We start from the raw sequence: 25,819 nt of genomic DNA, 5'->3' as shown, positions 1-25,819 counted from the left end.
CCTTTGTGGAGAGCGCCTGAAGGCAGGCTTGGTGTGTAGAAGCCGGGTGTGGGGCAGGGCAAGTCACGCCAGGTGAGACTGCTGGCCGAAGTGACCCCGTGCCTGTCCCACTTGCCTGAGAGCCACGTCCCCGCAGGACTGGGCAGCCTCAGAAACGGACCTTGGGCTGTGCTGCATCTGCCTGGCAAAGACAGGCTGCTCAGCCAGACCTAAAGCAAACCCCCTTTAAACCCCCTGGGAGCTGTGCTGAAGGAGGGCTCCTTCCCTCCCACCCCTGCCGTGCCGCAGCGTGGCACCGAGGACCCCAAACCACCAAAAGGATGCTGGTGCCCTGGTGCCACCCCTGTATGTGCTCCTGTATGTGCCACGACCCCAAAGGCACTGCTGCTCAGCCAGCTGTGTTCAAAGCTGCAGCCTTAACACCTCGGCAAACTTCAAAGATGGCTCAATTCTTTGGAAACAGCACTGGATTGTATTAGAAGCTAAGCTCTGCTTGCTTATAGCTTCTATTTTAATTCTATTTGCAATTTTGTATTGTATAGAGTGAGAAACAAAGTCCCAGCAGAGTTGGAGCTGTAAAATGGCAGTTTCTCATAGACCAGAAATGGTGGTGTTGAAAGCAGTGGTTTCTCAAGTGGGGCTGTTCTTACAGTCTCTTTAAAACTCTGCACCGACAGAAAATATGTGTATTGGGTTTGTGTGGCAAGATTTTGGTAGCAGGGGGGCTACAGGGGTGGCTTCTGTGAGAAGCTGCTAGAAGCTTTCTCTATGTATGACAGAGCCAGTGCCAGCCAGCTCCAAGACGGACCCGCCGCTGCCCAAGGCCGAGCTTATCAGCAACAGTTGGAGTGCCTCTGTGATAACATATTTAAAAAGGGGGAAAAAAAAAAGAAAAGTTGCTGGGGCACAGAAACTGCAGCTGGAGAGGGACTGAGAACATGTAAGAGAAACAGCCCTGCAGACACCAAGGTCAGTGCAGAAAGAGGGGGAGGAGGTGCTCCAGGCACCGGAGCAGAGATTCCCCTGCAGCCCGTGGGGAAGACCATGGTGAGGCAGGCTGTCCCCCTGCAGCCCATGGAGGTCCATGGTGGAGCAGATCTCCACCTGCAGCCCGGGGAGGACCCCACGCCGGAGCAGGTGGGTGCCCGGAGGAGGCTGCGACCCCGTGGGAAGCCCGCGCTGGAGCAGGCTCCTGGCAGGACCTGTGACCCCCCACGCTGGAGCAGTCTGTGCCTGAAGGACTGCACGCTGTGGAAGGGACCCACGCTGGAGCAGTTTGGGAAGAACTGCAGCCCGTGGGAAGGACTCATGTTGGAGAAGTTCGAGGAGGACTGTCTCCTGTGGGAGGGACCTCACGCTGGAGCTGGGGACGAGTGAGGAGTCCTCCCCCTGAGGAGGAAGGAGTGGCAGAGACAAGGTGTGATGAACTGACACCAACCCCCATTTCCCCTCCCCCTGCACTGCTGCTTCAGGAGTGAAGCTGTGCCAGGTAAAAGGGAGGGGTGGGGGGAAGGTGTTGTAAGATTTGGTTTTATTTCTCATTACCCTATTCTGGTTTGATTGGCAATAAATTAAGTTAATTTTCCCTATGTTGAGTCTGTTTTGCCCATGACGGTAACTGGTTGAGTGATCTCTCTCTGTCCTTCCTTATCTTGACCCATGAGGCTTTCGTTATATTTTCTCTCCCCTGTCCAGTTGAGGAGGGGAGTGACAGAGCGGCTGCATGGTGCTTAGTTGGTGGCTAGGGTCAACCATGACAATAAGGTGGAGAGGAGGAGGTGGGCTGAAGTATTCAGCAGAAGGGACCGACCCAATACCTGGCACCAAGGGAGGGGACAGACAGGACAGGACAGGACAAGACAGGCAGCAGACTCCACCCTGTGGACACAATTCGGCATTGCTTGATGACAAACACTGCAGGGAAGCAAAAAAGGAGCTCACAGAGAAGAACCTGCTGCAGCAGCCTCGTGGATAGGAAAGGGCACTCGCAGTACTTGAAAGGAGGGGAAAAGCAAGAGTCTGAATGCTTGGTGGGCTAATCTGGCAGCAAAACCCAAGCTATATACTTTTTATGATGTTTAGCAAGGGAACGGGGCAAGGCCTGCGTCAGTATTAATCATGATGGATTTTACTTTAACAAAAATCGCAAATTCAAATGTTCAAAGTACAAAGTTACGGTTCATCTGTCCCTTGCACAAACTTCTTTGCAATTAGACGGAAAGACAATTCCAAGGTGCTGGGGGAAGGCAGGAGAACTGAGTCAGCTCTCTGATGAGAACACAGCTGTGGTTAAGAGGAAAGCACCTGCCTGACTCCAAGCCCTGGCTTGGAGGTATGAACACACCGGTTGAGTTGCACAGGAGGAGGTTTAGACGGTTTTTACAGCAGAACTGGTGCCTGGAGCTCTGGCTCCTTGTAGCCTGTCACTGGCTGAGCCACCCTGGGACATGGCTGTCAAAGAGGAGAGCATGTACAGGAAGCTAAGGGAAGATGCCAAAAAGTAAATCCTAAACCTGAATCTCCACCTCAAGAATTTACAGTTTAAAGGCTCTGGCTGAAAAGACTAGTGTGTGTTCCTGGATCCTCATTAAGGTATTATTTTAAGCATTTGCTGGGTCAATTAGAGGCAGATGTGCCACCTCATGTTTCTACAGCATTTTGAAGTTTGCACCCAAAGATGCTACCCTGTTTTAGAGGTTTTAACTGCTGGAGTAGGACCAATGCGGTCTGCCCCTCAGAAACATTATTTTTCAAGTGGAGAAATACCCTGGGACCTCTTGAAGTACTGAAGCAGTTTTTAGAATCACATCGCTATTTCTCTCCCTTTTAATGTAGACAAACACTTGCATGACAGCAGAAACTGTATCTCAGGAAGCTGTCAGAAAGGAGGAAAATTGTGTTACTGTGTAAACTTTTTTGTGTAAACACTCCTCAGTGTCACTGCAAACTAGATACAGGGCTATGCTAAGGTTCTTTGTAATTAGCAGTAAATGCATTGTCACTATTTTGCGCTTGCTTACACAAAACTTAATTCTCAGTACTCCTCCTTGGGAATATTTTGCCACATCCCAGTCACTACAGGCTGGCTCTCACTCTTGACCATGCACTTCACGCAGTGGCAAGACACGACAAAGGAATTTCTGGTGGAGATTTCTGCCCAGATCAACTAGTTACAGAGACAACAGATCTACAGAGGTCAATAAGCAGGATGTGACAGAGGGTGCAGCTACATTTACAAAACTTGCAACCCTTGCTTTTCCAGAGTTTATTTTCAAGAGTGTCCTACAGATGCAAGGGGAACATGGGCTACTTTTCGGCTGAATATAATTTATTGCACATTTTACATTTAATTTCAGATCAACAGAACACTGGTGAAATAAAATCCTGCACCAGGAGCTGGTCACAACTGAAGAGTTTTGTTTTGGTTTTAATAAAAACAAGTGAACACCCCTTCATTGTATGAACTTGTATGGGGCGGGGGGGGGGCATCTCTTTCAGACTGGCTCAAATATGTCTGCTTCTGGAAATCTAATTCTCCTGTTACAATGACTTGAGCAAAGAGAACCACCGTTGCACAGAAAAAGGGGCCAGGTACGTCTCAGGACTGCCAAGAGCAAACAATGCACTGCTAAGATACGTTTTTCTTCTCCCCTCTGTCTCACATGTAAGCAATGAAGGCTATTCTAGGACTTGCCAAGAGCAGAACTGTGACTGAGAAACAGCCACGATTATTCCTTTTCTCTATGAAAAAGCCTCAGTAGTGTTGATGTATGCAGTGTGTAGTAGATACCATAAGGCTGCTGTTTCCATCTGCTGTGTCACTAGAACACGACTGCCCTTTTTGCTGGAAAATCACTGGCGTGGCTTCTATGCAAGATTAATCCAATGGATTGATGTCATAACTGATGCTTTTTAGAAAGGCCAGCTGAATTTTACGTTTTCAGCTCTTTGCCCATTTGGCATCTCTCCTCACTTTGGTCTGGTTTACTTGTATAACCTATGTTCCTCTTTTTCCTAGAAATAAATTAGATGGGAAGAGAGAGTTCCAGCATCGGAGTCAAGCGAAACGAATTGCTGTCCTTCTCCCCCAGTTGCTTTCCTCTTTTCTGGAAAACCTTGATAGTACATGGTTCTAGGTGGCAGAAGAATTAATAAGACTATTATACCCCATGTCCTTGTCTGGAATAGCAGTGTTTGAAATTAGCAGCTGGATGGATTCACGCTGAAGAGGTCCATGTTACTACAAAAGGCAGAAGAACTCCATTCCAAACATACTTGTTCTTAACAAGTACATTTCAAATACACATTTGAGATGGAAAACAATCTCTGTCCTCTTTCCAACAAAAGGATTTACACAGAGGCCTTCCAGGAGGTGGCCAGAGAACTTAACTTCCCCTCAGGAGTAGAAAAAGGTATGTTACCTACCCCAGGAAGTATGTGGAGAAGGGAGAACAACAGGTCTTCTTCCCTGCTCAGTGCAAGAAGATAAGACGTGAGACCACACAAACAGACTGTGGCCAAATTGCAGCAGGAAAGACTTGGCTGCGTGACGGGTGGTGCTCAGTGCCCGCTCGCACAACCTCAGCAGAAAGCACTGCGCATTCAGAGTCACGTTGCTTTATTGGTTACTCAGCCACAATTCAGAGAAGTATTGCCTTGGAGCCACCTGTAGAAGCAGGTTCTCTCATTTTGTCTCCTAACATAACTGGTAGGACACCACCTGCTATATGGATAGTAAAAATAAAAATGTCTCTGTTCAAACTTGTAGCATCCAGGGGAAGGTTTTGGAGTTTCCGTTGACCCAGGTACTGTAATGGACACGCACGCTCTCACCACTTTAGCCATCTGCATCGATTCTGTGAGCTGTCGGATAAGAACAATTAAAGAGACACATGCCATTTCTGTTGGACAAGACATGTCCTAGCTTGAACTTGCCACCGTACCAGGGACAGACCGCAACATTTCTGGCTGCTAATTAAACACGATTCATATACACCTCCAACGTACTTATGGAAGCTTTGTAAGTTGGATGTGCTTCTTAAATTGGGCTGGGGAGCTGGTCTAGAGTAAACACGAGGTTTGTGCCCTTTAGCCAACTCCCCAGACCCTACAGGGGTACCGGTAAACCTTGTCACTAGCAGATACCAGTTTCACAAAATTATTCTGGCAGGGAAAATATTTTGGCAGATAGATAAATGGGGATGAGGAAGAAATCTGGCTCAGGCCTCCAACTTGCCTTCATACATTCAATTCAGTCCTCAAAGGGCAATCCAATGCTGTTAATTGCCTGGCAGGGACACCGGCAGCTGCAGGAGGCCTCTGCTTCTAACTCGTTAGATATATAAGGTTAGTTGGTAAAAACAGCTGCACTGGTGCTGCTGAGCTCTTTTAGGTCATACTCCAGAGGCCTATCATGGTCAGCCCATTTCAGTAACCCCAGTTCTGAACCCCAGAACCCCAGTTCTGTGCACTTTGCCACACAGAGCTGAAGCAATCCTTTACTGGTTCCTGAAGGAAGCAGCAGGGTGGTTCTTGCTACTTACATTGCTTTGGTATCCTAAGGGCCTCATTGTCAGCTGACATCACTTGGTGCAGAACTCCTCGGAACTGGTAAAGCACTTTCAAACTCTTCTCCTCACCCACACAGGGGTCATAGAAACCCGGCAGCCCAGCCTTGAACCAGAGAAGGACAGACTGAGCATCATGGAGTGGACTTTCACAGCTCTTCAACTGACCCAAACCATTTATTACTGCCAGAGTGAGGTGTCATTAAAAAAAGGGAGTTTTGTTGCCAATGAGATGAGACAACAAGCTAAGGAATCGCCTCCACAAGTTCTAATGGCAGAAAAGAGAAAATCAGGGGGTTGGGAAGTTTCTGGTGTACAGCCCCAAAGTCTGTAACAGACACTGTCCCATGCTGCAAATATGGAGATGCTGTTTCTTTGGCACTGGAAATGCCCAGAGAAACAGAAGTTCCTGGACATTCGTAACACTGTAAATTGATCTAGAGTCACTAGCTTCAAGCACACTGGAGAAACCCCCTGGCAGGACAGCATACGGTTCAGTTGAAACTCCAAGTCACACATTGGAGCCCTTGAGTCTGGGCTTTGACAAAACAGCTACGTACCTTAGATGCCTCTGTAAGGATGAGTTTAGAGTCTTTCACCAAGCACTGCAGGGGCACAGTCACATCTATTACTTTCACCTTCTCATTCTTCCTGCTGTTGTCATTAACAAACTTCCCATACCAGGCATTCACTACAATCAAACCTGCATTTCACATGAAATCAGAGATGTGATGAAAGGCTTCCCACCGACAGCTAGGCAGACACTGATGAAAAGACCATCCCGGCATCTTCTTTTGCTTTCAATGACATTTAAACTCTCCTTGCCTGGACCCATGCTTCTCAAGACAGAAGAACATTTCTACTTGGGTGTTTGTTAGCAATCTTCAGCACTAGGACAGAATGACATGACTTCAACGCCATGCTGATGCGGCAGTCCAAGTGGATGTCAGTTCACTTTGAAACATTTGCTTGGAAATTGCTAGCAAGCATCGGAAATCAGATTTCCGTTATGATCCAGGAGCAAACTGTGTAAGCTAGAGACCAGTGAAACCTAAACTTCAGACTATAACTTTTGCACATATTTATACACACACCTCTCTCTTGTGGAGAAGTGAATCCAGACTACTGTCTTCAGCCTGTTGACCCACCTCACAGCTTGTCCCAAGAGAATATTTGGTGGATCCCTACTACACTCAGGCACCGTAAGCCAAAGCGTAACGGAACTTCCCCATTACGTGTACAACAGCAATTACACTGTGCTTCATTGGGAGTGGAAATGAAGAAACGATATCTTGCATTTCCCCCCCCGAACCACCCAGCCTTTGTATTGTCCAAATTTATGGAACAAGTAAATGGTGTTGTAATCTTTACCCATTCTGGCTTCCTCCGCTTCAATTATCCTCCGGACAGACTCTTGCATTAACCGAACCTGTCACAACACAAGGGGCAGAGCAAAAGTCAAGCCCTGTCAGACACTGTGTCCAAAAGGGAAAAGCCCGGAGTGAAAACAGCTTCCTTTAACCAAGAAGGATTAGTTACAGGAAAAACTCACCGCAGCTTCAGCCTCCTGCTTCTTCTGAAGGATGTCGCTGGCTGTATTCTCCCTTTGCTTCTCCAGCTCTCTGGCGTAAGGAAGTCAACATCACATCAGGTCTACACAGTGGATGGGATGCAGCCACAAAGTGGCAGATGTCTACTTACCCACCCCAATTACAACTGGCCCACAACCTGACACAAATGAGCTCAGTTTTAAGGTTCTTCCCCACCTTTCAAGATATTTTTGTAGGCTTCCAGAACTCAGTAGTATTGATGATGTAGTGAACCACAGTGCCTCAGCTGGATATTCCAGCCTTTGCACCAGGCTCCCAGAAGCACTTGCGTGGGACTTCCCAGCTCTGAATTTAAAACACAGTCTTGCGAGCTCACCTCTCCTTTTGTGCCCTGAGGTAGGGTTTGATGATTAGCCTATGCATGGCGAAGTAGATAACTAGAGGTCCCACGGTGGCATAGAATACAGCACTGGGAAGCAGCTGATCTGTTAGGTGGACAGGGAAGAAGTAGGTCTGGCTAGCTCTATTTAACCTGGAACAAAAAAGAACAGAGTGACAGGTAAGAGGAAATGCAGAGTTTAATGTGCTTGATTAAGTACACTTAGCAGCAGGGTATGCTGCTGAAGAACTGCTGAACGAAAGGAGAGATGAATGATGAGCTCAAAAAGGTGAAAATCTGATAAACTGAAACAAGACAACAGTGAGACAGACAGCTGACATGACCCATAGCCAGGCTTTTACGTAGCAGACATCTCTTGGGGTAGTACCTGACCATTATAAAGTGTTTTTTTAATCTTAGGAGAATTTATTTGGTCATTAATTTCACCAGGGAAAGAGACTACCATCATCATAAAAAGAAAAGAAAACGCCTAGAGAAAAGGTCTATGTTCACAACACCGGCATGTGCCTTCAGGGGAGGAGTACATTAATATTTTTCTGACACTTATAATAATATTTATTTTAGAAAACATTAGTTTTCTTGGGACAGAGGGCTTCTTCACAGTTTCTGCATCCTGGCTCGCCCTCTGCTGGCACCAATTAAAAATGCACTACAGTATATGAAACCTTAAGAGAGTTCTGCCCCTCTTTGTGAACTGCATCTTATTAATAGTATAATCACCTAGGTTAGTTAATGATAATTCACTAATTCAAGTATATACTTGTGTACAGTGTTTTAAAAATGGAATGCAATTAAATACAGTTCTATCGATAATATTTTCGGAAATCTTCCGTCCACTTACCATAATGCTCCAAACCTTACTTTAAGCTGTATTTTCAGAATATTTTGATGCACGCACACACACACACTAGTCCTGAAAGACGTGGCTCAGGCTCAGCGTAACACCAGCAGAAGGCACACATTGCTTCCGATGGGCACCACTTATATTAGAGGTGAGGGCAGCTGCAACCTTTCATAGTGATATATCAATATACCTGTATTGCCCTAAGATTGGGACCTTCCCACCTGAATACTGGAAATAGAATAATGCAGGTTATGGTCAGTCTCTGAAATCTAGAGTTGTAATCTTGAACTGACTTGATTTTCAAGGACACTCCTTGGGGAACACCAACACTGACGGTGGCTCCTAAAATGCTGTGTCTGGAAATCTTCCTCTCTGCTCCGTACTCCACTATGGTCCCAAAGAAACCCGCCCTAGAACGAGAGAACCAAAAACTGCTAAGACAGAGAAGACTCCTGAATGTCTCTTTACTGAATCCTGTAATTCCCCAACAAGTAAAACATGGAAATACATCTCTCTGCAGCAAATGTTGGCTACTGGAAGGTTCACTGTGTATCTACAAGATGAAATTAGCCTTTTCAGCTTGTAAAGTAGTAAACAGACTACAAGAACTTCTGGCTTTCTTATTGGTGATGATATAGAGATACCACACACAAATATTTTAAGTTTCACTTATCCGAAGAGGCACACAGAGCTAAGCCTTCAAGACATTCACTTCAGCATTTACCAGATTTAACTAATGAAGAGCAGATTCCCAAAGACCACAGAAGCATTTGATTTGTGTGGAACCTGGAGGCCTATAACAGCAGGACAGGACAGATTCTTCAGGCCGTGAGCAATGTGAATTTCCTCTTGCACACTTACTTGAGAGAACCTTTCACTCGTGTTTGATCCTCATCCTGAAACTTATGCTGATAACTGACCATCATGAAAGAATGGGGGATTCCCAGCTGAAATACAAGAGGCACAAATGTATGAAAACATACCCTCTGCCACCACTGAATGCTCCCTCAAATTTCCTTTCTTATCCTTTAAGTAGCACAGAAAACATAGCAATGCTTGCCACTTACTCGCCACAGCCTGCAACCTCTGCAGTCTGTGTTGTGCATCCTGACCCTAATCTGAGCTGATCCACATTAGAGATGACGACGTTGGGTGCAAAGTGTTGCGTTCTGCCAAATGCAGCTGGTTACCTATGTTACATATTCATACAAGACAGTACCAACTGCTCCGTTATCCTCTAGTCCCAAGTGAAAATACTGCTGGAGCAGAAAAGCTGAGACACTTTTCTCCCACAGGGTGGTATCACTGTCCCCTGCGTACAGCAGCAGGACTCTCACCTGTAACGCCACAGTGAAATGGCTGGTCTTTGTATCCCGGACAATACTAGTGTTCATGGCTGACTGGATGCCCCACCGCCACTGTAAGTACCCCATCGTGTTCTTGTCGAGGTTGCGGGCTAGGACCGTGGTGAGGCCTGGGCGGATCCCACGCGACGAAAACTGCAGGGCACAGTTTGTAGTGATGAAACTAGGAGAAATAAGGAAAGCCCCATCAGTGATAAAACACAGGCTCCCAGATGGCCTCAAATTCCTTCTTGCCCAAGAGCCTTGCTGAATATGCAGAGAATATCCTGCAAAAAGCACAATGCCCGAGGGTTTCAGGAAAAACTCAAAACTAATTTAGACCATACTGACCACAGCACCGCCCAGAAGAGCGGGCTCATGCCCTAATTTATTGGTCTGTGCCGCAACACTGCAGCCAACACAGCAGGCTACCTTTCAGCCTTTACCGTTCTCGCCCTAGGCGGATAAAGTCCTGCTCTTCTGTAAAGGCAGCACACTTGGCTGCTAGAAGATAGCAGCCCTGCTATTTAATAATCCTCAAGCATCAGCTCCAAAAACCAGCAATAAAGGACTCTACGCGGAACAAGATCCCTGTATAAGCTCTGAGGAATGGCATTACTAAATTAGAAAATATAAAAAGAAGGAAGTCTACGCTGGTACCTACGATGCTCTAGCATATGTCTACAATCACAGCCCTTACCTTGTACTCTCCTTTGCAACTTGAGACCTCTGTTCATTTGTAAACAGACACCACACTAGTGGCAAATTTGGCATCATTTCCCTAAAAATATGACATATCATCTCCTCTTTTCCTGTCAGAAACTCCGGCTCACACATGGAAGCCCCAGAAGAGCTCCCCAATTTTTTTGTTCTGCTCCCAGAGCAAACTTCTGTGGCTCTGATTGTGAGACCACGCCTAAGGTATCACGAATTCATGACAAGATCAAGTACAAAATCTAAGGATGTGGAACACAGACCTTCCTTAAACTGGAGGTATCAAAACGGAGGACAGCAACACACAAAAAGAGTACAAGCATTTTGATCAATACTAAAGCACAACCTTAAGTCTGAAGAAGAAATACCATATTTTGTAGGACAGAAAACAAATCCAGAATCAACATGAAAAAGAATTCAACCCATTTAGTTCCTTAGTGTGGAATATTAACCATTAGACCATTTTTCTAATATTTACCATCTTGGTGTAAGATTACGGAATATCTTCAGACCGAAGAGAGGTCCCTGAAGGTCTCCTGCTCCAAACTCCAACTGTTGAAATGCATAACGCCAAATTGTTAGAAGAAAAGATCTTTTACAACAGTGACCAAGTACTTCACAAGCATCATTTACATCACAGACATTTTACACATGAGTAACATTTACCATGTATTTCAGCATCCATTCTTTTCTGCTAGCTTTGCATTCAGAATAAGAGGTGTCTGACTGAGTAGGGTCCTCATGAGTAAAACAAAGCCAGTTCCGTAGCGCTACAGGCTACTACTACTAGCACCTGCTCTGGTTGCTCCAGTGAAAATGGAGAAAACGCCTCCATTGCAGCCTCACAACGGCAAACAGCAAGGCATGGCTGCTGCCCTCTGAGGGTAAGAGTCCTTCTCAGGACAGCCTCACAGTAACGTTGTCAGCACTTCTGCTGCTGCACCATCTCAGCGTCTGCAAAACACGCCTGCTGCTTCATCCACTAGTCTGGGTGACTTCCAGGGCTGCTATTCAATGTTTATTTGATGCTGTTCAGTCTCGTTAACGGAAGCAGTTCTTAGACCCGACATGACAAAACCTGCAAAAGCAGTTCCTACTACATCTGCATCTCCCAAGTAAGTTTATTGCACGGGTTTTTTTAAGACTTTTTTAGTCAACTGACTCATGACAATATCCACAAGCTCCTGTATTACCAATATTATGAAATCCTAATGCAAATCAAATGCCTCCAGTCTAGGAATTCTCAAACGAGAGGGAAAAATCCCATTTCTCACAAGCTGAGGAAACAGGTTAGCAGAAGCCAGTGTGCAAAAAGGAAGGCGCAGAAAGCAAGCCGCCTGCCAGCCGTAGCAGCGATGCCATGAGCATCTCAAACAAAGCCACCGGTCTAGCGAGGCACAGCTTGCAGGTGGTAGCGTGGGACCTTCCAGCTCCTTAGATCATATCTTCCTGGGAGTCAAACTGTTTTCCCCTGTAACTTCTTCCCTTGTGAGCAAAGCAGTTTTTGAAGCAAAGGCAAACTATCATGCTGCCCTAAGGTGCATCCTCACAGCACCGGAAGGCACCTCAGAACCTTCAGACAGTGAAATTAGGAAGGCTGGAGACAACAAGTAACAATTCTGTCAGCACAAGTGAAGTCCAAAAATGCATGGCCAAATGGAAAGGGGAAAAAATTAAGAAAAAACAAAGTTTGGCCTTCCCTTTTTCTCAAATTCCTTTTTCTATATTCTACAGAACATAGAAAATGAGAGATAAAACAGAGCTAAAGTTCCCTAAAGAAAATAAACACTAGGTAACTAATCCAAGCAGCCTGAAATAGACTGGATATAAAAATGCATAACACTTAGTACTCTTACCTCTCCCCATCCCTTGGCAGATGTCACTCGTCTCAGAGCAACATTAATCGATCCACCTCCATTCCCATTCTGGGTGGAAAGGTTACCAGACAGTATTGCTGTGTCCGTGGCAGTCAGTGGTGCCTGAAAAATGAATATATTGTTACCAATTAGTCTGATCCCAATTCACACATTTAGTGCTTATTCTGCAAGGACATAATCACGACTGCAGTGAGTGTAAGCGCAGAGAAAAAAGTAACTCTCCAATGACTCCTTGTCATCCACTGAGCCCAGGTCTTTAAACCAGACATGGCCGGACTTGCTCTAAATTTTGTAGTCAAAGATCAAGTATGGCAAAAAGTGAGATAATTCTTACAGTACCAGACATTTGTGACACCTTTAATGTACCACCTTAAAGTCCTGACCCTGAGCTGCAAACCCTTCTAATGTCACTAGCAGACTAAATTTCGTCACCTCTCTGGAACAGAGGAAACACTCCCCTTTCTTTTCCTTACCCCACATCCTCAAAACTGGGCACCATTCATTTTCATACACTAAACACTCCATGATCAGTGAGAAGTAGATACCTGTTTTCAATCATGACTGAGCCTCTGTGCTAGCAGGCAGGACCACCGTAGCCTACAAACAAGTCACGCAAACGCACGCTGTACAGTCAACAAGCAGTCCTGCTGGAACCGACCTTCCTCTTCCCACCCACGCTGGTAATCACATCCTTCCATAAATCAAGATGAGAACCCCCTGAGCAGTGTTTCATTTTCCGTTGCTTTGCACGGTAGTGCCTCATTAGCTCAGGCCCTGCTCCACACCAGCAGCAGTGTCTGCCCTCCTTACCTCAATGGACTGGGATATGTGCATTTTGTTTATCTCAATCTGGGGAAAGCTGCTCCCAGGCACATCTTCGTATTCTTCGTCGTAACGATCAAAGAGGTCAGTGGCATCTATTCCAACACTAATTGTTCCCTAAGGAATGACAAGTGAAACAAGTACTTAGCATTAACAAACATCCAACATATAGAGGCCAAATGGCTAAAGAGTCCTTGTACATGACTAAATTTTTTTTGCATTTTTTTCTTGTTCTGCTATTACCTTTTCCACTCTAAAATGCATTTCTTACACATTCAAGACAAACAAAAATTAATGATCACAATATTCTAAAACAGCAATATAAATCATAAATAAACTGGATAAAAGACAGTTTGTCAGCAGGATTGCAACTTGTAATACTAGTAGGTAGTTCTATTGTGACACATTACAGAAGTAGGTAGAACACTTTTACACAGCAGGTTTCTTCCCCCACAACTGACTCTGCTCTGTCAGTATTTTAAAGTTGAAATAATATATTTTAGAAATTGATTTTCTTCCATGGAACTTGGCCAGAAATCCTCTAAATGCTTTCTTCTTTGAGTTATCTGAAACAACTTAGTTTTGAGCTGCATCATTCACCTGCAATTGACCTCGTTAGTCAAAAATTTAGTTTTCTTTTTCCTACTTTATATCTTGTAATCAGAAGAAAAGCTTGACAAAGGGAGACTTTTAGGAAGTGGTAAATATTTCCTTTCTCAGACGATAGAAAGCTTATTCCTACAAAAAACTAGGCCACAGCTAAATAGTCTGACTACCTGCTGCTGTGCTCACTCAGACTAACTGCAAGAGTGGGTTTATTTGAAAAGGGCACGATTAGATCCTTGTCTAGGTCACATAACTTCAAGAGGCTTTGGAAACCTTCCCTACAGACCTATTAAACAGCATTCCAGCTCATATAAAATGTACCAGTTGCAATAAAAAAAACAACCCTCTGTGCAGAAGCACAGAACAAACCCCGAGCAATTTGTATAAAGAAACTCAATAGCTAGGTAGGTACAAAACCCACTCACACAGAGTCCAAGTGTGGATGGAATAAATTCTTATTTCAATCTGAGTGAGCGTTTTTCCTTGCTCACTCCACTCTAATCATATACTGAACCATAAATACAAGAAGACTTGCAGAGTCTGACAGGACTCAAAACTTCTTTCTGGTTTGGCTCCCAACTATTTATTTGCTGTGGAGATTCCCGACCTCTTCTCCATGTTTATTTTCTGATTTCTTGTACGGCAAAAATTGGATAAATATTTTAACACAGGAAGGTGCGATTATTTCCAGGAGAACTCTGGAACAGGGGCTGTGCCCCAACTGTTTACAGATTACTCTTGGCAGGCTGGCGAATTTCAAAGCAATTACGCTCATTGTTCTGTTTGTGGCAGCACCAAGGACGAGCTCCTGCCCTTTATGCAGAAGACTACTTTTCAGGAACCATCTGCAAAGTCACCTTCAAGGGATCTGCTCTCCAGACACTACAGTGTCTTCAGTTTCAGCCCACTCCTACGCTGTGCTGTGCCTTGAAACGAGGCCAAATTAAGAGTGAAGCAAGGCAAAACTGCCAACCGCCTAGGAAGCAGCGCAGCCCTGCGCTGCTCTCCAGCCCTCTGGAAAGACACAGAGTACAACAGCCCAAGAGAAACAGAAAGTGCCAACTCCACTCAATGAAATTCCAGCAAATGCACTCCAGAGTGGCCACCCGAACGTGTCTCGATACAGGTGAGCGTTTATTTTAACAAAAGAGAGAACTATTTTCATTTTTCCCTGACACTCTTCAACTCAAGGAAGCGTAAAACCCAAGATCTTTCCTAACAGAGGCAGGATGGAAAGAAAGGCTTTCCATGTGGAGCGCCACATTCAGCGCAGAACCTTTGCCAGACTGCAACCTTAAATTCCAAGTTAAACATTTTTAAACAAGGGATAGCATGCTGAGTAGTAAGCATGCTGAATTTGAATGGCAAAAAGACAGAAAATTGTGTGTTTTCAACTCAGACTGGAATACAAGCAGCAGTAAATGTTTCTCAAGAATTTGCACTAAAAAAACCCAAACACTGAAAAACATCTTACTACACTATGTTTACTCATACCGCAATGCTTGTACCCTTTGTAAAGATGGATCAAGGTCTACACACATTCCTGAAATTCATTGCACCTCCTTTCTTTCAGTCATACTCAAAATCTTATGATTTCCTTTTTCACACCTATGAATTTTAGAGCAAATATCCTTCCCAAAGAAAAAAGGTAAACACCTGAACCTATCCAGGAAAATCCACAAGACCCATTCAGAGGAAAGGAGCATCTCCACTCCCTCTCTGCCTCCTCAGCAGATCTTCTATTCAGCTGCCTTAGCTGAAGTGAGCGGTGGACTCCGTGCAGACATTTCACCTCCCGCCGAGCAGGTGAAGTCACCCTCAGAGGTCTATAGATCCTGGCCAGGAAACTGGCTCCGGCACAAGCACAGGAAAAGCAGCAGATGGTAAAGTTAAAAATATTCCCAGAGAACGACAGCACCCCCTATGCCACCGGATAATAGAGAGGGGACCGCTGCTGCTCGCAACTCCCCATCAGCCACCTGCTCAGACCATTGGAAATGAAAAAGCCCTCCCCAAAGAAAGAGCAGCAGGGAAAAAGCTGTAAAGCTCTGCTCAGAAGTCAGCGGTGCACGCACGCGACATGCTGCAAAGCACACCAGCTCAGCAGGACGGGAAGCTGGGGAACAGCGCTACAGAACCATCAGAGTTGATACCTGGTATCCTCTTTTAAAATCACCTTTATTTGCCATCCTGCGAATACGAAACAGACTTTACTGCTGGAATTAAGAGGTGTGCCAGAGAAGAATATACTCCCTCCTTGTCTCTTTTCTTAGGGATTTACCTTCTGGAAGGTGACATATGGAAGCTGTGCCAGACTAAGCCTTGAGGGACCTGCATCTCTTAGATGCTGACCTTCCGCAGCAGGAAAATAATGGGATTTAATTTCTCCTAACAGGAAGCGGTTCTTCTCAAATCAAGTAATGAACTTTTCAACCCTTCTGCACATCTTTGAAAGCAGGAACAAAGCTCTAAAAGCAAATAATAGACTCAATTCGAAACCTGCCAAATTGCCTACATCTGGTTATTGCTCAACATTTCTGGTGAAAATGCTTTATTTTGCTGGAACCGTTTTATAGAACTGACAAAATGTTGGAAATTTTAAAATAACTTGCGTTCGTGTATGAAATGATCACAGCTGCGCTACCTAATTCCACAGGAACACTGCCTGGAGAGACATTTCTATAGGCTGCCAATCAGCAATTGCTGTAAACACCCAGATGGCTAATTTTATCACAGGACACAGAGGCTGAGGCTTACAATGCAGCTCCACTTTTTATGGCTTACAGCCACGGCGAGGCGCCCAGACAAAATGTCAAATTCCTGAAGTCACAGAGAATCACGAGGTGGAGATAAACATCACCCTCTCTGAGAATACCCTTCTGACCCCAATCACCCTCATCTCCAGCAGAAACAGTTCGACTTGCCCCTTTAGTGGCATCCAGGAATCCCTTCCTGCCTGCAATAATGTTGTCAGCAGTTATTCATGTAACACCTTATGCTTATTTACCCTTCCAGTACAAACAAGGTCTCAGTATCTGTGCACTATCCACAACAGCCTGGTGATCTGTATTAGTCCTTTGCTTTGCTAAGACCAGCACAGATCCAAAGTCTGTGCCAAGGTGAATATCTCAAAACATTACAGGTCTTCTCGGATGGACATTTTTCTGATACAGTCCTAAGCATTACTGTATTCACACTTCTGTCCAATCAGAAAACATTGTGATCTTAAACTGCTGGCCATGAAAATACCATCAACCTTCAAAAACAACAGTAATAGTAGTTAATCAACTGGTAGTTTGTTTCTCAGGTTACGCAAGTTATGCTGCAACACTTTAGAGGTCCATGAGTGAACACAACAACACAGGAGACCTCCTCTTTCAAAGCCATCAGAAGAGTACAGCCACCCATGCTTCAGGATGCAGAATCTGCATTGAATGCAAACCTGCAGTGAGAGCTCTGGGGATACCCAGTTTTCCACCAAGGATAGAAGCATTTATAAATAAAACAAAAATTGATGTCTCATTACAGTTTATTTTTTCAAGATGAACAAAATTTGTCTACATAAATATCTGCACGGTTACCTTCAGGTAGACAGAGTAAAATTAAGGCTCCCCCACCACAGACCACTTCCATACTGCATAGAACAAACGGATTTCTAACACTTTTCAAAAAATAGGTACAAAATGGTTTCTGATAGTTTAAGCAAAAAACCCCAAGAAAAATATAGATACAGGTAAACTAAAGTATGAATACATTTGGCCAGTGTAGATGCAGCCCTTGGATAATGTCATTCACTGCATGAGAACCAAGATGTTTGTGATTCAACAAGCTTTGAAACCTCAGTCCGTGACAATCCTGACAAAACCAGGGTTTGCCTAGCGTACTTATCAAGCCAAGAGCCAGCAAAGCCATTAGCATTCTAAACTATCCGAGTATTCCAGTCGCAGCAGGTGACAGAGGAAGCAGTGGCTGATCGTCATTTCCACCTCTCCCTGCCATCCCAATGCTACCATGAGAACATCATTCTCAACACGGTATTCTTGATCATCTCTGAACAGCCAAGATTCAGCTGCGAGGTGGGTCATTTAGTGTCCGTTTATGGCTGCTCAAACAGACTGAGAGATGCGAATGGAATACTCAATGATTCTCATCCTGAGAGTGCAATCAAGCTTTCCTAGAACAGGCACTAACTGTGAAACTGGCAAGACCCCAATCCTGTTCAGGTTGGTTTTGCTCACTGTGCTGCAGCCAGAAGAGTTCTGCTACCCAGCTGGTCTGGTAGCTGCCTTGCATTTTTCATTGGTTTCAAAGCTGCGTTTGAATATCTCCCTGCATTGTTGTGACACTACAGCAGTGTCAAAGGGAAACTCATCAGGTAACTGCAGGGAGTTTCACTGTATTTGGAATACTTGGAAAGAAATCATAAACATTTCAGTGTTAGGTCTGTTTTCTTGAAATTGCTGAAAGAGGTATTTTGCTCCTACATGTTTCAACGAAATAAAGAAAAGGAACTTTCAATAGAGGATTACTGTTCAAAAAATTAGCTGTTTTCCCTACATTGCCCAGAGAAACTGAATATTCAAAACAGGAAAAGTAACTCACTAAGTGTAGATACTTAAGGGGCTATTTACTATAGCCCCTCATCTAGGCTAATCACACCCTGCATATTCATAATAATTTACAGATTCACCCTTGACCCTAGGATGAAGTCTTTGCTTACCTTTGGATTAGTTCGCTGCTGCAGTCTTCTTTCTTCCCTCTCTCTCTGCAAACGCTCAAATTCTTCCCTGATTTCAGCTGGAGTTCTCTTCCTTTCCACAACCTGCTCAAAAAGAAATTAAAAACAGAAGATTACCAGAAAGAGGTATTCAGGGTATTGCATTGCTGATGGGACAGAGGTCCACTGACCTGGTACGCTCTAACATGCTGTCCCTGCTGCTGCTGTAAGCCACCCTGCAAACTCTGAACTCAGAGTTTGGAAGCAAACACTTGGGCCAGATCAAATGGCAGGCATGAGAGAAAACCCCATGCTTTGACAGAAGGGAAAATGGTCTTGTTATTTCTATTTCCTTGACAAAACCAGGGCAAATAGCTTTCAAACCACAAGTACAAGATACTGCAGCACAACCGTTACCAACAGCTATCCATTAACTTCTGTACTAGGGCTAGAGAAAAAAAATGAAAACAACTGAAAGCTTCTGGCCTGAGGTAAACTGATTAAGCGAGAGTTTTGTGATTTTAGGCTACACTGATTCATGTCTGTTTGCCTTGGCTCAGGGAATGAAGGTTTTAAACAGGTATGGCTCTAGGTATGGATAGAAAGAGTATTGGATTCAGCTTTTCAAAATAAGATCAAGTCTGCCACAAGCAGCTCAAAAACGTCTGTTACACACTGCCACTACTCCACAGGTCTTGCTACTAACTCCAAACTTGACCTCTGTACTGGCCTGACCCAATACAATATATTCTGCAGCAAGCAGTGTAGTGCAATCAACTAAGACTGGCAGAGGCTAGCAAGGGGACTTAACAACAGAAAGCTACAAATGGACAAGTTCTCTTTCAAAGTCCATAAAAACCAACCAAACAAAACCAAACAACCCCAAAGAGCCCAGAAAGAAAAAGTAATTTCAAACTCAGAGGCTAGCTGATGCTGGGAAAAAAGTTTCAGATGAAAAAGATGAGACTAGATGGACAATAACGACGCATTTGTCTCAGACAAAGATGTTGCCTGTCACGGTAATATCCTATTAGGGAACTCTGAATGTCAGGTTTATTGTTCTCTTGTCAAGTGAAAAACCTAAGTATTCTTTGAAAATCCATCATGGTGTTTCAGCAGAGATGGAGAGAGGCAGAAATAACTAAACAGGGATGCCTTCAAACAAACAGGCATTTATTACCATCAAGGTGTCAGTGCAGCTGGATATAACAAGAATGTCAGATAAAGGTGGGTTTAGTCAATTCCACTGGCTGTAAGGTGCTAAATTTCTCTCACCTCCCATCCTTCCATTTCCAGTCCTCTCCTCCCATATATGTCATAGATGGCTCTGGTCTGTGGATCACTAAGCACTGCAAGTTAAAATCAAAAGAGGAGAGAACTCAGTTTTTGGTCTTCTCCTCGAATTTCAGACCAACACACTAGTGTTATTTGGAATTCAAGCACAGATCCTGGAAACACGTTGTTCTACAGTTGCATCCAATTTTTACATTAACTCCCTTTAACCTTTTCACATGCTACATTAACAGGACACACTCACTTTTCCCCCCAGCAAATTCCTTTTTCTTTTTCCTTACTTCTAAAATCAAAAAGTGAAAAGAACACAAAAGAGACATGCAGACTAACTGAATATGCAGCAGGGTTTTTTAATATTGCTTTCTTTGACTGAAGGGTGACATAAGCCCTCTAACAGTTAATGGGATTATTGGGATTATTAGCCATTCAGCGATAGCAGTCCCTGGAAACTGTCTGAGGAGGAATGACACCTACCTCTGTCTAGCTTTCAAAGCTCTTTGGTGCTTCGCTCCCTGTGTTCAATCTTCCTTACCATCCCTGTCCACTGATCCTTTCCCACCCAGTCCAAACATATGGGACATGCCAAGCACCAACAAAGCAATTTCCACGAGGCAGTTCCTGCCTTGCCAAACATCAGCTACAGGGTAATTGCAAAAATGCATGCAGAATCTGAATCTTCCAAAAAGTCACACAATGCAATGGAGAAAATAAAATAAACCAGGAGACTGCAGAACAGTTACTTTGGAAAAAGACTGCACACAGAATTAAGACGACTCTCCAAAATGTAAGGCATATTTAAATGCATAATCTCTCATACCACACCCTTCCTTAAAAAAAATTTAAAAAATCAAAAAAATCATCCGTATTTTTCCCACAGGGTTCCAAGACCAGCTTCATCATCATCATGCACATCTTTTGACTGAGGAGGAACTGATGAGTCTTCAGGGAGCTGGGTGTGTATATTAAGGCAAAAAGAGGCTTATACTAGTAATTGAGGTTTGATCTGAACTACTTGAAGGTTATTGAACTTGCTAAATGTCACAGGGAGATACTACTTTTTATAAATTCTGAAAAAATAACTCTTTTCTTTTGTGATATTAAAAGATGGAAGAGAAGGGGGAGAAAATAGGCAGGAGGCGGGGTGGCTTATTTTCAAGATGTCAAAACTTTCGCTTGTAAAGTATTATGCTCACATTTAGTACTAAATGAACAACCGTTTACATATACATTACAACACAGAGCCAAGCAAAGACACAGAATTCAAAGGGAAAGCTGACTCTAATGTAAGACCTACTCACTGCATTAAAATGAAATTATTGAAGCATCCTGAGTTTTTATTCCCTATGTCATCAATGTAAGACCTTCACTGTTCTCCCCAGCAAAAGCTTCCGTACGTCCTAACACCTAGCTAGGGACAATGTAAAAGACTCCACCCATGTTCAAGTCCAATGGGAAGAAACAAATGCTTATCATTCAGAAAACATGAGAGTAAAAAAAAAAAAAAAAAAAATTTAGCTCATCTTTGAGGTTTAATAGAGGAATATTTATTCACCATTTTGCTTTAGTTTCTCTTCAGGCTACAGGACAGAGCATCTCATTTGGTGCACCAGTTTTTTTAATGCAGCGGAGTCCTACCAGCCTCTAATCCACCTGCATTCCAGGTGCCTCTTACCACACTTGCAAAATGCTGCAAGCTAATTCTAACAAATCACTTCCTTGTGCCTCAGTTACACTACACATTACCTATGGTGACACCAGGATTTAAGTAAATGTCAGCTTAATTCAGAATATTTTTAAAGGGCTTTGGCATCCCTGGATGAAATCTACTGTCCTTGTCTCAGCCTTAGCATATGGAAGAACTTGCTGAAAAACAATGGAGACTGCAACCAGGTGATAGAGAACAGAAACTCAGGATGTATCAGTTCAAAAGTAAAATATGAAATTGTCTTTCTGTTTGAAGCTTTTCAGTCCTCAGTCTCTTATGGGAGAGTCTTTTCAGAAGTAAGGGAAGTGGTGAAAAGATTATTTACGACATGCAGGAAATAAGACAGAGACTCCACATTTCGTTCATTGAAGAATTTATACTGCATTGCTCCTCTGATTTACAGGACAGAATCAGGAAACAAAGCATCGCTAAGCATCGGCAAATTTAATTATGACTTTGTAATAATATATATACTTTTCAAAAAGCACGAAGACACAGCCCTCCTTCTAGACAACCCCTGAAAACACTTTCTGCAAACTTCAGACTTCCACTGACCTTCATAAGCTTGGTGAACAAGGTTAAACAGCCGCTCAGCTTGCGTTTTGAGCTCTGGGTCTCTGTGCTTGTCTGGATGGTAGAGCATACACAGTCGGCGGTAGGCAGCTTTTAGCTCTTCCTGAGAGGCCTATGAACAGCAGTAAAAATGAATTAAAGTACAACCAATGCTATTTAAAAAAGACCATTCTCAAGATCAGCCCTAAAAGAGAAGTCCATCAGCTATTGTATTACACTACTTTTACTTACACAAAATCAATAATGGACTTTTGTTTCATTACGTAAGTTAATAAAATGTTCAATTATGCACACCAGTATTTCCCACACTATTTATAGTGCAACAAGTGACAGCAACAGCTCATCAGTGTATACCTAGGTATAAAAAGATAGGTTAAAAAAACCCCAACAAAACACCCAAGCAATCTGTGTTCATACATTATTGTTATTACGCAACTAACGTCTCCTCAATTAAATGCAGAAAAGCAAAAGAAATAGTCACCTCAGGATAAAAACACTTAAATCCAGAGATGTACATCAAATTCTACTCATATTTCCATCTTAAACCCTCAAGTAGATACTATAACTATCTAAAAGCACTGACTTTCCACAGCAGTAAAGCTAAGAAATGTAAACCTACAGTTTTACATCCACCCCTTCACTGCCATGCTCTCTAGCACCTCCCTTCGTATACAGCAAGGGCTCTCTGTCGTGCTGTACGAAAGGCACATCATCTGCCCGCAGGAACACACTCACCTGCAGCAGATGGATAACCAGAAGAACAGCGTGTCACTAAATGCATCAAGAAAAAACAAAAAGCTCTGTTCTTTACCACAACCACTCTGGAATTTCAGACAGCACCTGGCCTTGTTCCAAAGACACGTGGTGGAAAGGGATTTCAGATGGCGCTCTCAGAATCGATGGAATAAAAACCCCACTCCTTCCATTACCATCTCTCAGGAGACAACCTCACAGCAATATTATTTTTTGACTCTAGAGAGTCCTGGTAACTTCCCCTGTCTCATCTTGCTCCTGCAACAGTCATTATATTGCAGCAGCTGTCTATTCCTTGGCGGCTGGTTAACACCTGCTTAGAAGCGCAGTTGCCAAAACCAGCCAGAACTTCCCCAAAAGGCACAGGTAGTGCATGCAGCTGCACAGAGCTACCAACCAGCCAGTTACAAAACCGTCCAGGCAAGACTCAATTGCCAGGGCACAGGAAGCCACTTCTCTGCACCAGGAGAAATATGCAGAGTAAAATAACCGAAACAACATGACAGGTACTTGCTGGCCTCCTTCAAGCAAATGTCATCCCTTTTATTACAGCCAGGGGTTACGATGGACAGGAATAGCACGCAGGCAAGCAAGAAGGGGGCATCCAGAAAATGACTTTCAATAACAGAATTTAAAGACACAAATTCCATTTACTCTTAACACTCTTCAGTGACTGAAGCTTTCACAGTTTCCAAGCTTTCACTGTGGAAACAAAGGCCCTAACAGTTTGTTTCTTAGAGTAACATCTTTTTTCCAACTTGTGGTAAGGAGAGTCTGGGTTTTCATCAAAGAAACACATTCATTTGTGTACCAAAGCTAGAAATCCATTCAATTTTGAGGACAGCTTAGAATAAATGTTTTCTCTGCACGTGTGTACTATTTCATGTTTCTAAATGATATAGCAAAAGGGGACCTGCCAAATTTGCTGGCCCCAAGACAGTAAACGTAGCTACAGATTAGCTTTTTTTCTTTTTACCACCTTGTGCTTTCTCGGACATCGAAATTAAACTCGACTGAGAAGGCAAGGGAACATATAGGTCTAAAATGGCATTCTTTAATCAAATTAATGATAAATGGTTTAATGTGCTATTGATTATATAATAGAAATGAGCAGTTTCATTTTTCATAAATGCCATGTTCAATAAAATGTTAGATTGGGCCTTTCATCATCATTGAATAGCTCCGGTCATTAGCTCAATATTTCATGAGCAATAGCCTCTTAGAAACCGCTAAAGAAATACTGACATCATTTCAAATTGCAATGAAATACATAAGTCAGTAATAATCATATGTAAGTTACATCTTTATTACCAAAATTCCAGGCAAAATTAAAAGGTGTCCCATCTCCCTACTTGGGGTTTAAATGGCTTCATTTAACGTCTCAAACATGTCACCACTTTTTTACTGGATCGAAATCTATAAAAGATTAAACATTTATATACATACATGCACGAAAATCACTGCTCGGCAGGCTTATTCTCCTCATCAGGGCTGCAAAGTTCAGTGGTTAACTATTATTTTAAGCTCAGCTACCATATCACACGAAGTTGGCTCAGCACACAAAAATGCGAGTCACTGCATTCCACTGCTACGCAGGATAGTACTACTGAATTTAATTAGCAAGGGGTAATTAAGAAAGCAACTACTACTCTCAGTTGGAATTACTCCCTCGAAGACCATTTTAACTTGGTTTCCAGCTCCCTGCTGTACCAAACCTGAATTTGCTGGTCTCCAGCACAGAGCTGAAAGCCTAGCTAAGTTAACTATTAAGCCTTCGCTGTTTATCTCCCAAGCAGTCGCAACCCCTGTGCGGTTCCTACCTCTTTCCGTTAACCTCTACATCTGCACACGGCTGACGTTTAGGAGGGTGAATTACAAAAGCTGTCGAGTGATCTACAGGTACGGCCCACCGGCTTTTAACAAGACTCACGCTTGAGTTGCACAGAAATTTTTCTAAAAAGAGCACACTTTGTTGCATGGCATTCAGGAATTCTGCAAACAGAGTTACTGTTACACATTTTTCCTTCAGAAATGCGGAAGATTTCCACAAATAAGACACAGGAGGCTGCCACTGAGGCCACAAGTACCAACATTAACTCCAAAGATAATTTTTTCCAAGTTATCAGATTGAATTGCTTCCAAGTCCTGAACTCCTATTATACGCAGTAGTAGTAGTTCAGCGAAAGCCTTCTTCAGCCCAAATCGTTAACATCTAGGCCGATGTGTTTGAATGGTTTAAGTCTGTTTAGATATATGTATGCACACATAGAGAGTATGTATAGATATATTGCTGTTACACTCGACGAAACAAGCTATAGCACAGCTTATACACTCTGATCTTTGGCGATTTGCCTAATAATGACTACAAAAAAGGCAGCTACCTCCCATTAAGTTCCAAACTGTTCTAGTGTAACAAAACTGCACCAACTAATACCCATCTATTCTTAAAAATGAAACCGGGGACTATTGATCCTCCTTCTTTGCTAAGCGAGGTGCCCAGCAACAAACGTGTGAGTTTCCAATTTGGAAACGTTTGGGAAGTCCACACAGCCCTGGTTAAAAGCAGAACGAACAGGCAGCCAAAGAGACAAACACACGACACCCACGGACCCGCGGGGATGAGGCTCAGGGCCGAGCTACCCTCTGCCCCGGGAAGAGTCAAATCGGAAGCATTCACCGCAACCCACCTCCGCCTCACCCGCCGCTCTCCCGCCCCGCCATCCCACTTCGGATTTCTGAACTCCTGCTCCCGGAGCAGCGGCTGCCTCAGCCCCGCTCCCGCCCGCCGGGCCCCGTCGCGGCCCGGCCCGGCCCGCCCAGGCGGGCACCGGGGTCACACGGCCCGCCGGGCCCCGCCGCTCCGCCCTGCCCCACCGCCCGGCCCCGCCGCCCGCAGCCCTCCGCCGCTGCCAGGCCCACCTCCCGCCGCACGTTGAGCAGCGAGTAGTAGTCCTCGTTGTCCGGCACCTCCTCCCCCAAGGCCGCCGCCATCTTTCCGACCTCTCACCCCGCGCGGCAAGGCGTGGCGGCGGCGGACGCGAGAGCGGGCGCGAGG

General features: G+C 44.1%; 1 protein-coding gene across 4 annotated transcripts; it reads right to left on the bottom strand.

Annotated features, from left to right (window-relative positions):
- Window positions 1–4,601: 4,601 nt before the first annotated feature.
- DNAJC11 (DnaJ heat shock protein family (Hsp40) member C11) lies at window positions 4,602–25,813 on the bottom strand. Of its 4 annotated transcripts, XM_030017270.2 has the most exons (16): window positions 25,684–25,813; window positions 21,994–22,123; window positions 19,716–19,789; window positions 18,444–18,545; window positions 13,106–13,234; window positions 12,275–12,397; window positions 10,897–10,970; window positions 9,699–9,888; window positions 9,223–9,308; window positions 8,655–8,771; window positions 7,494–7,649; window positions 7,120–7,189; window positions 6,939–6,996; window positions 6,128–6,270; window positions 5,544–5,673; window positions 4,602–4,863 (listed from the first exon to the last, which is right to left on the bottom strand). In XM_030017270.2, exons 1-16 carry the CDS (start codon window positions 25,753–25,755, stop codon window positions 4,838–4,840), a joined length of 1,680 nt encoding a protein of 559 aa, XP_029873130.1. In that variant the 5' UTR covers window positions 25,756–25,813; the 3' UTR covers window positions 4,602–4,837. The 4 variants fall into 4 exon arrangements, with proteins under 4 accessions (XP_029873130.1, XP_029873133.1, XP_029873131.1 ...); XM_030017273.2 differs by lacking the exon at window positions 19,716–19,789 and having other exon boundaries at window positions 25,684–25,781; XM_030017271.2 differs by lacking the exons at window positions 4,602–4,863; window positions 5,544–5,673; window positions 6,128–6,270 and adding an exon at window positions 6,277–6,601.
- Between the last annotated feature and the right edge of the window lie 6 nt (window positions 25,814–25,819).

The sequence above is a fragment of the Aquila chrysaetos genome, chromosome 6, assembly GCF_900496995.4.
Source record: "Aquila chrysaetos chrysaetos chromosome 6, bAquChr1.4, whole genome shotgun sequence".
Lineage (NCBI taxonomy): Eukaryota > Metazoa > Chordata > Aves > Accipitriformes > Accipitridae > Aquila > Aquila chrysaetos.
This window is presented reverse-complemented; position numbering and strand designations above follow the sequence as displayed.

Coding starts and splice junctions, on each gene's coding strand:
- DNAJC11 (XM_030017270.2), bottom strand. CDS start 25,755: ATGGCGGCGGCCTTGGGGGAGGAGGTGCCGGACAACGAGGACTACTAC. Junction 22,124..25,683: donor TGCTCAACGTGCGGCGGGAG/GTGGGCCTGGCA, acceptor TGCTGTTCATAG/GCCTCTCAGGAAGAGCTAAA. Junction 9,889..10,896: donor CGTAATCTTACACCAAGATG/GTAAATATTAGA, acceptor TATTTCTCCTAG/TTTCATCACTACAAACTGTG.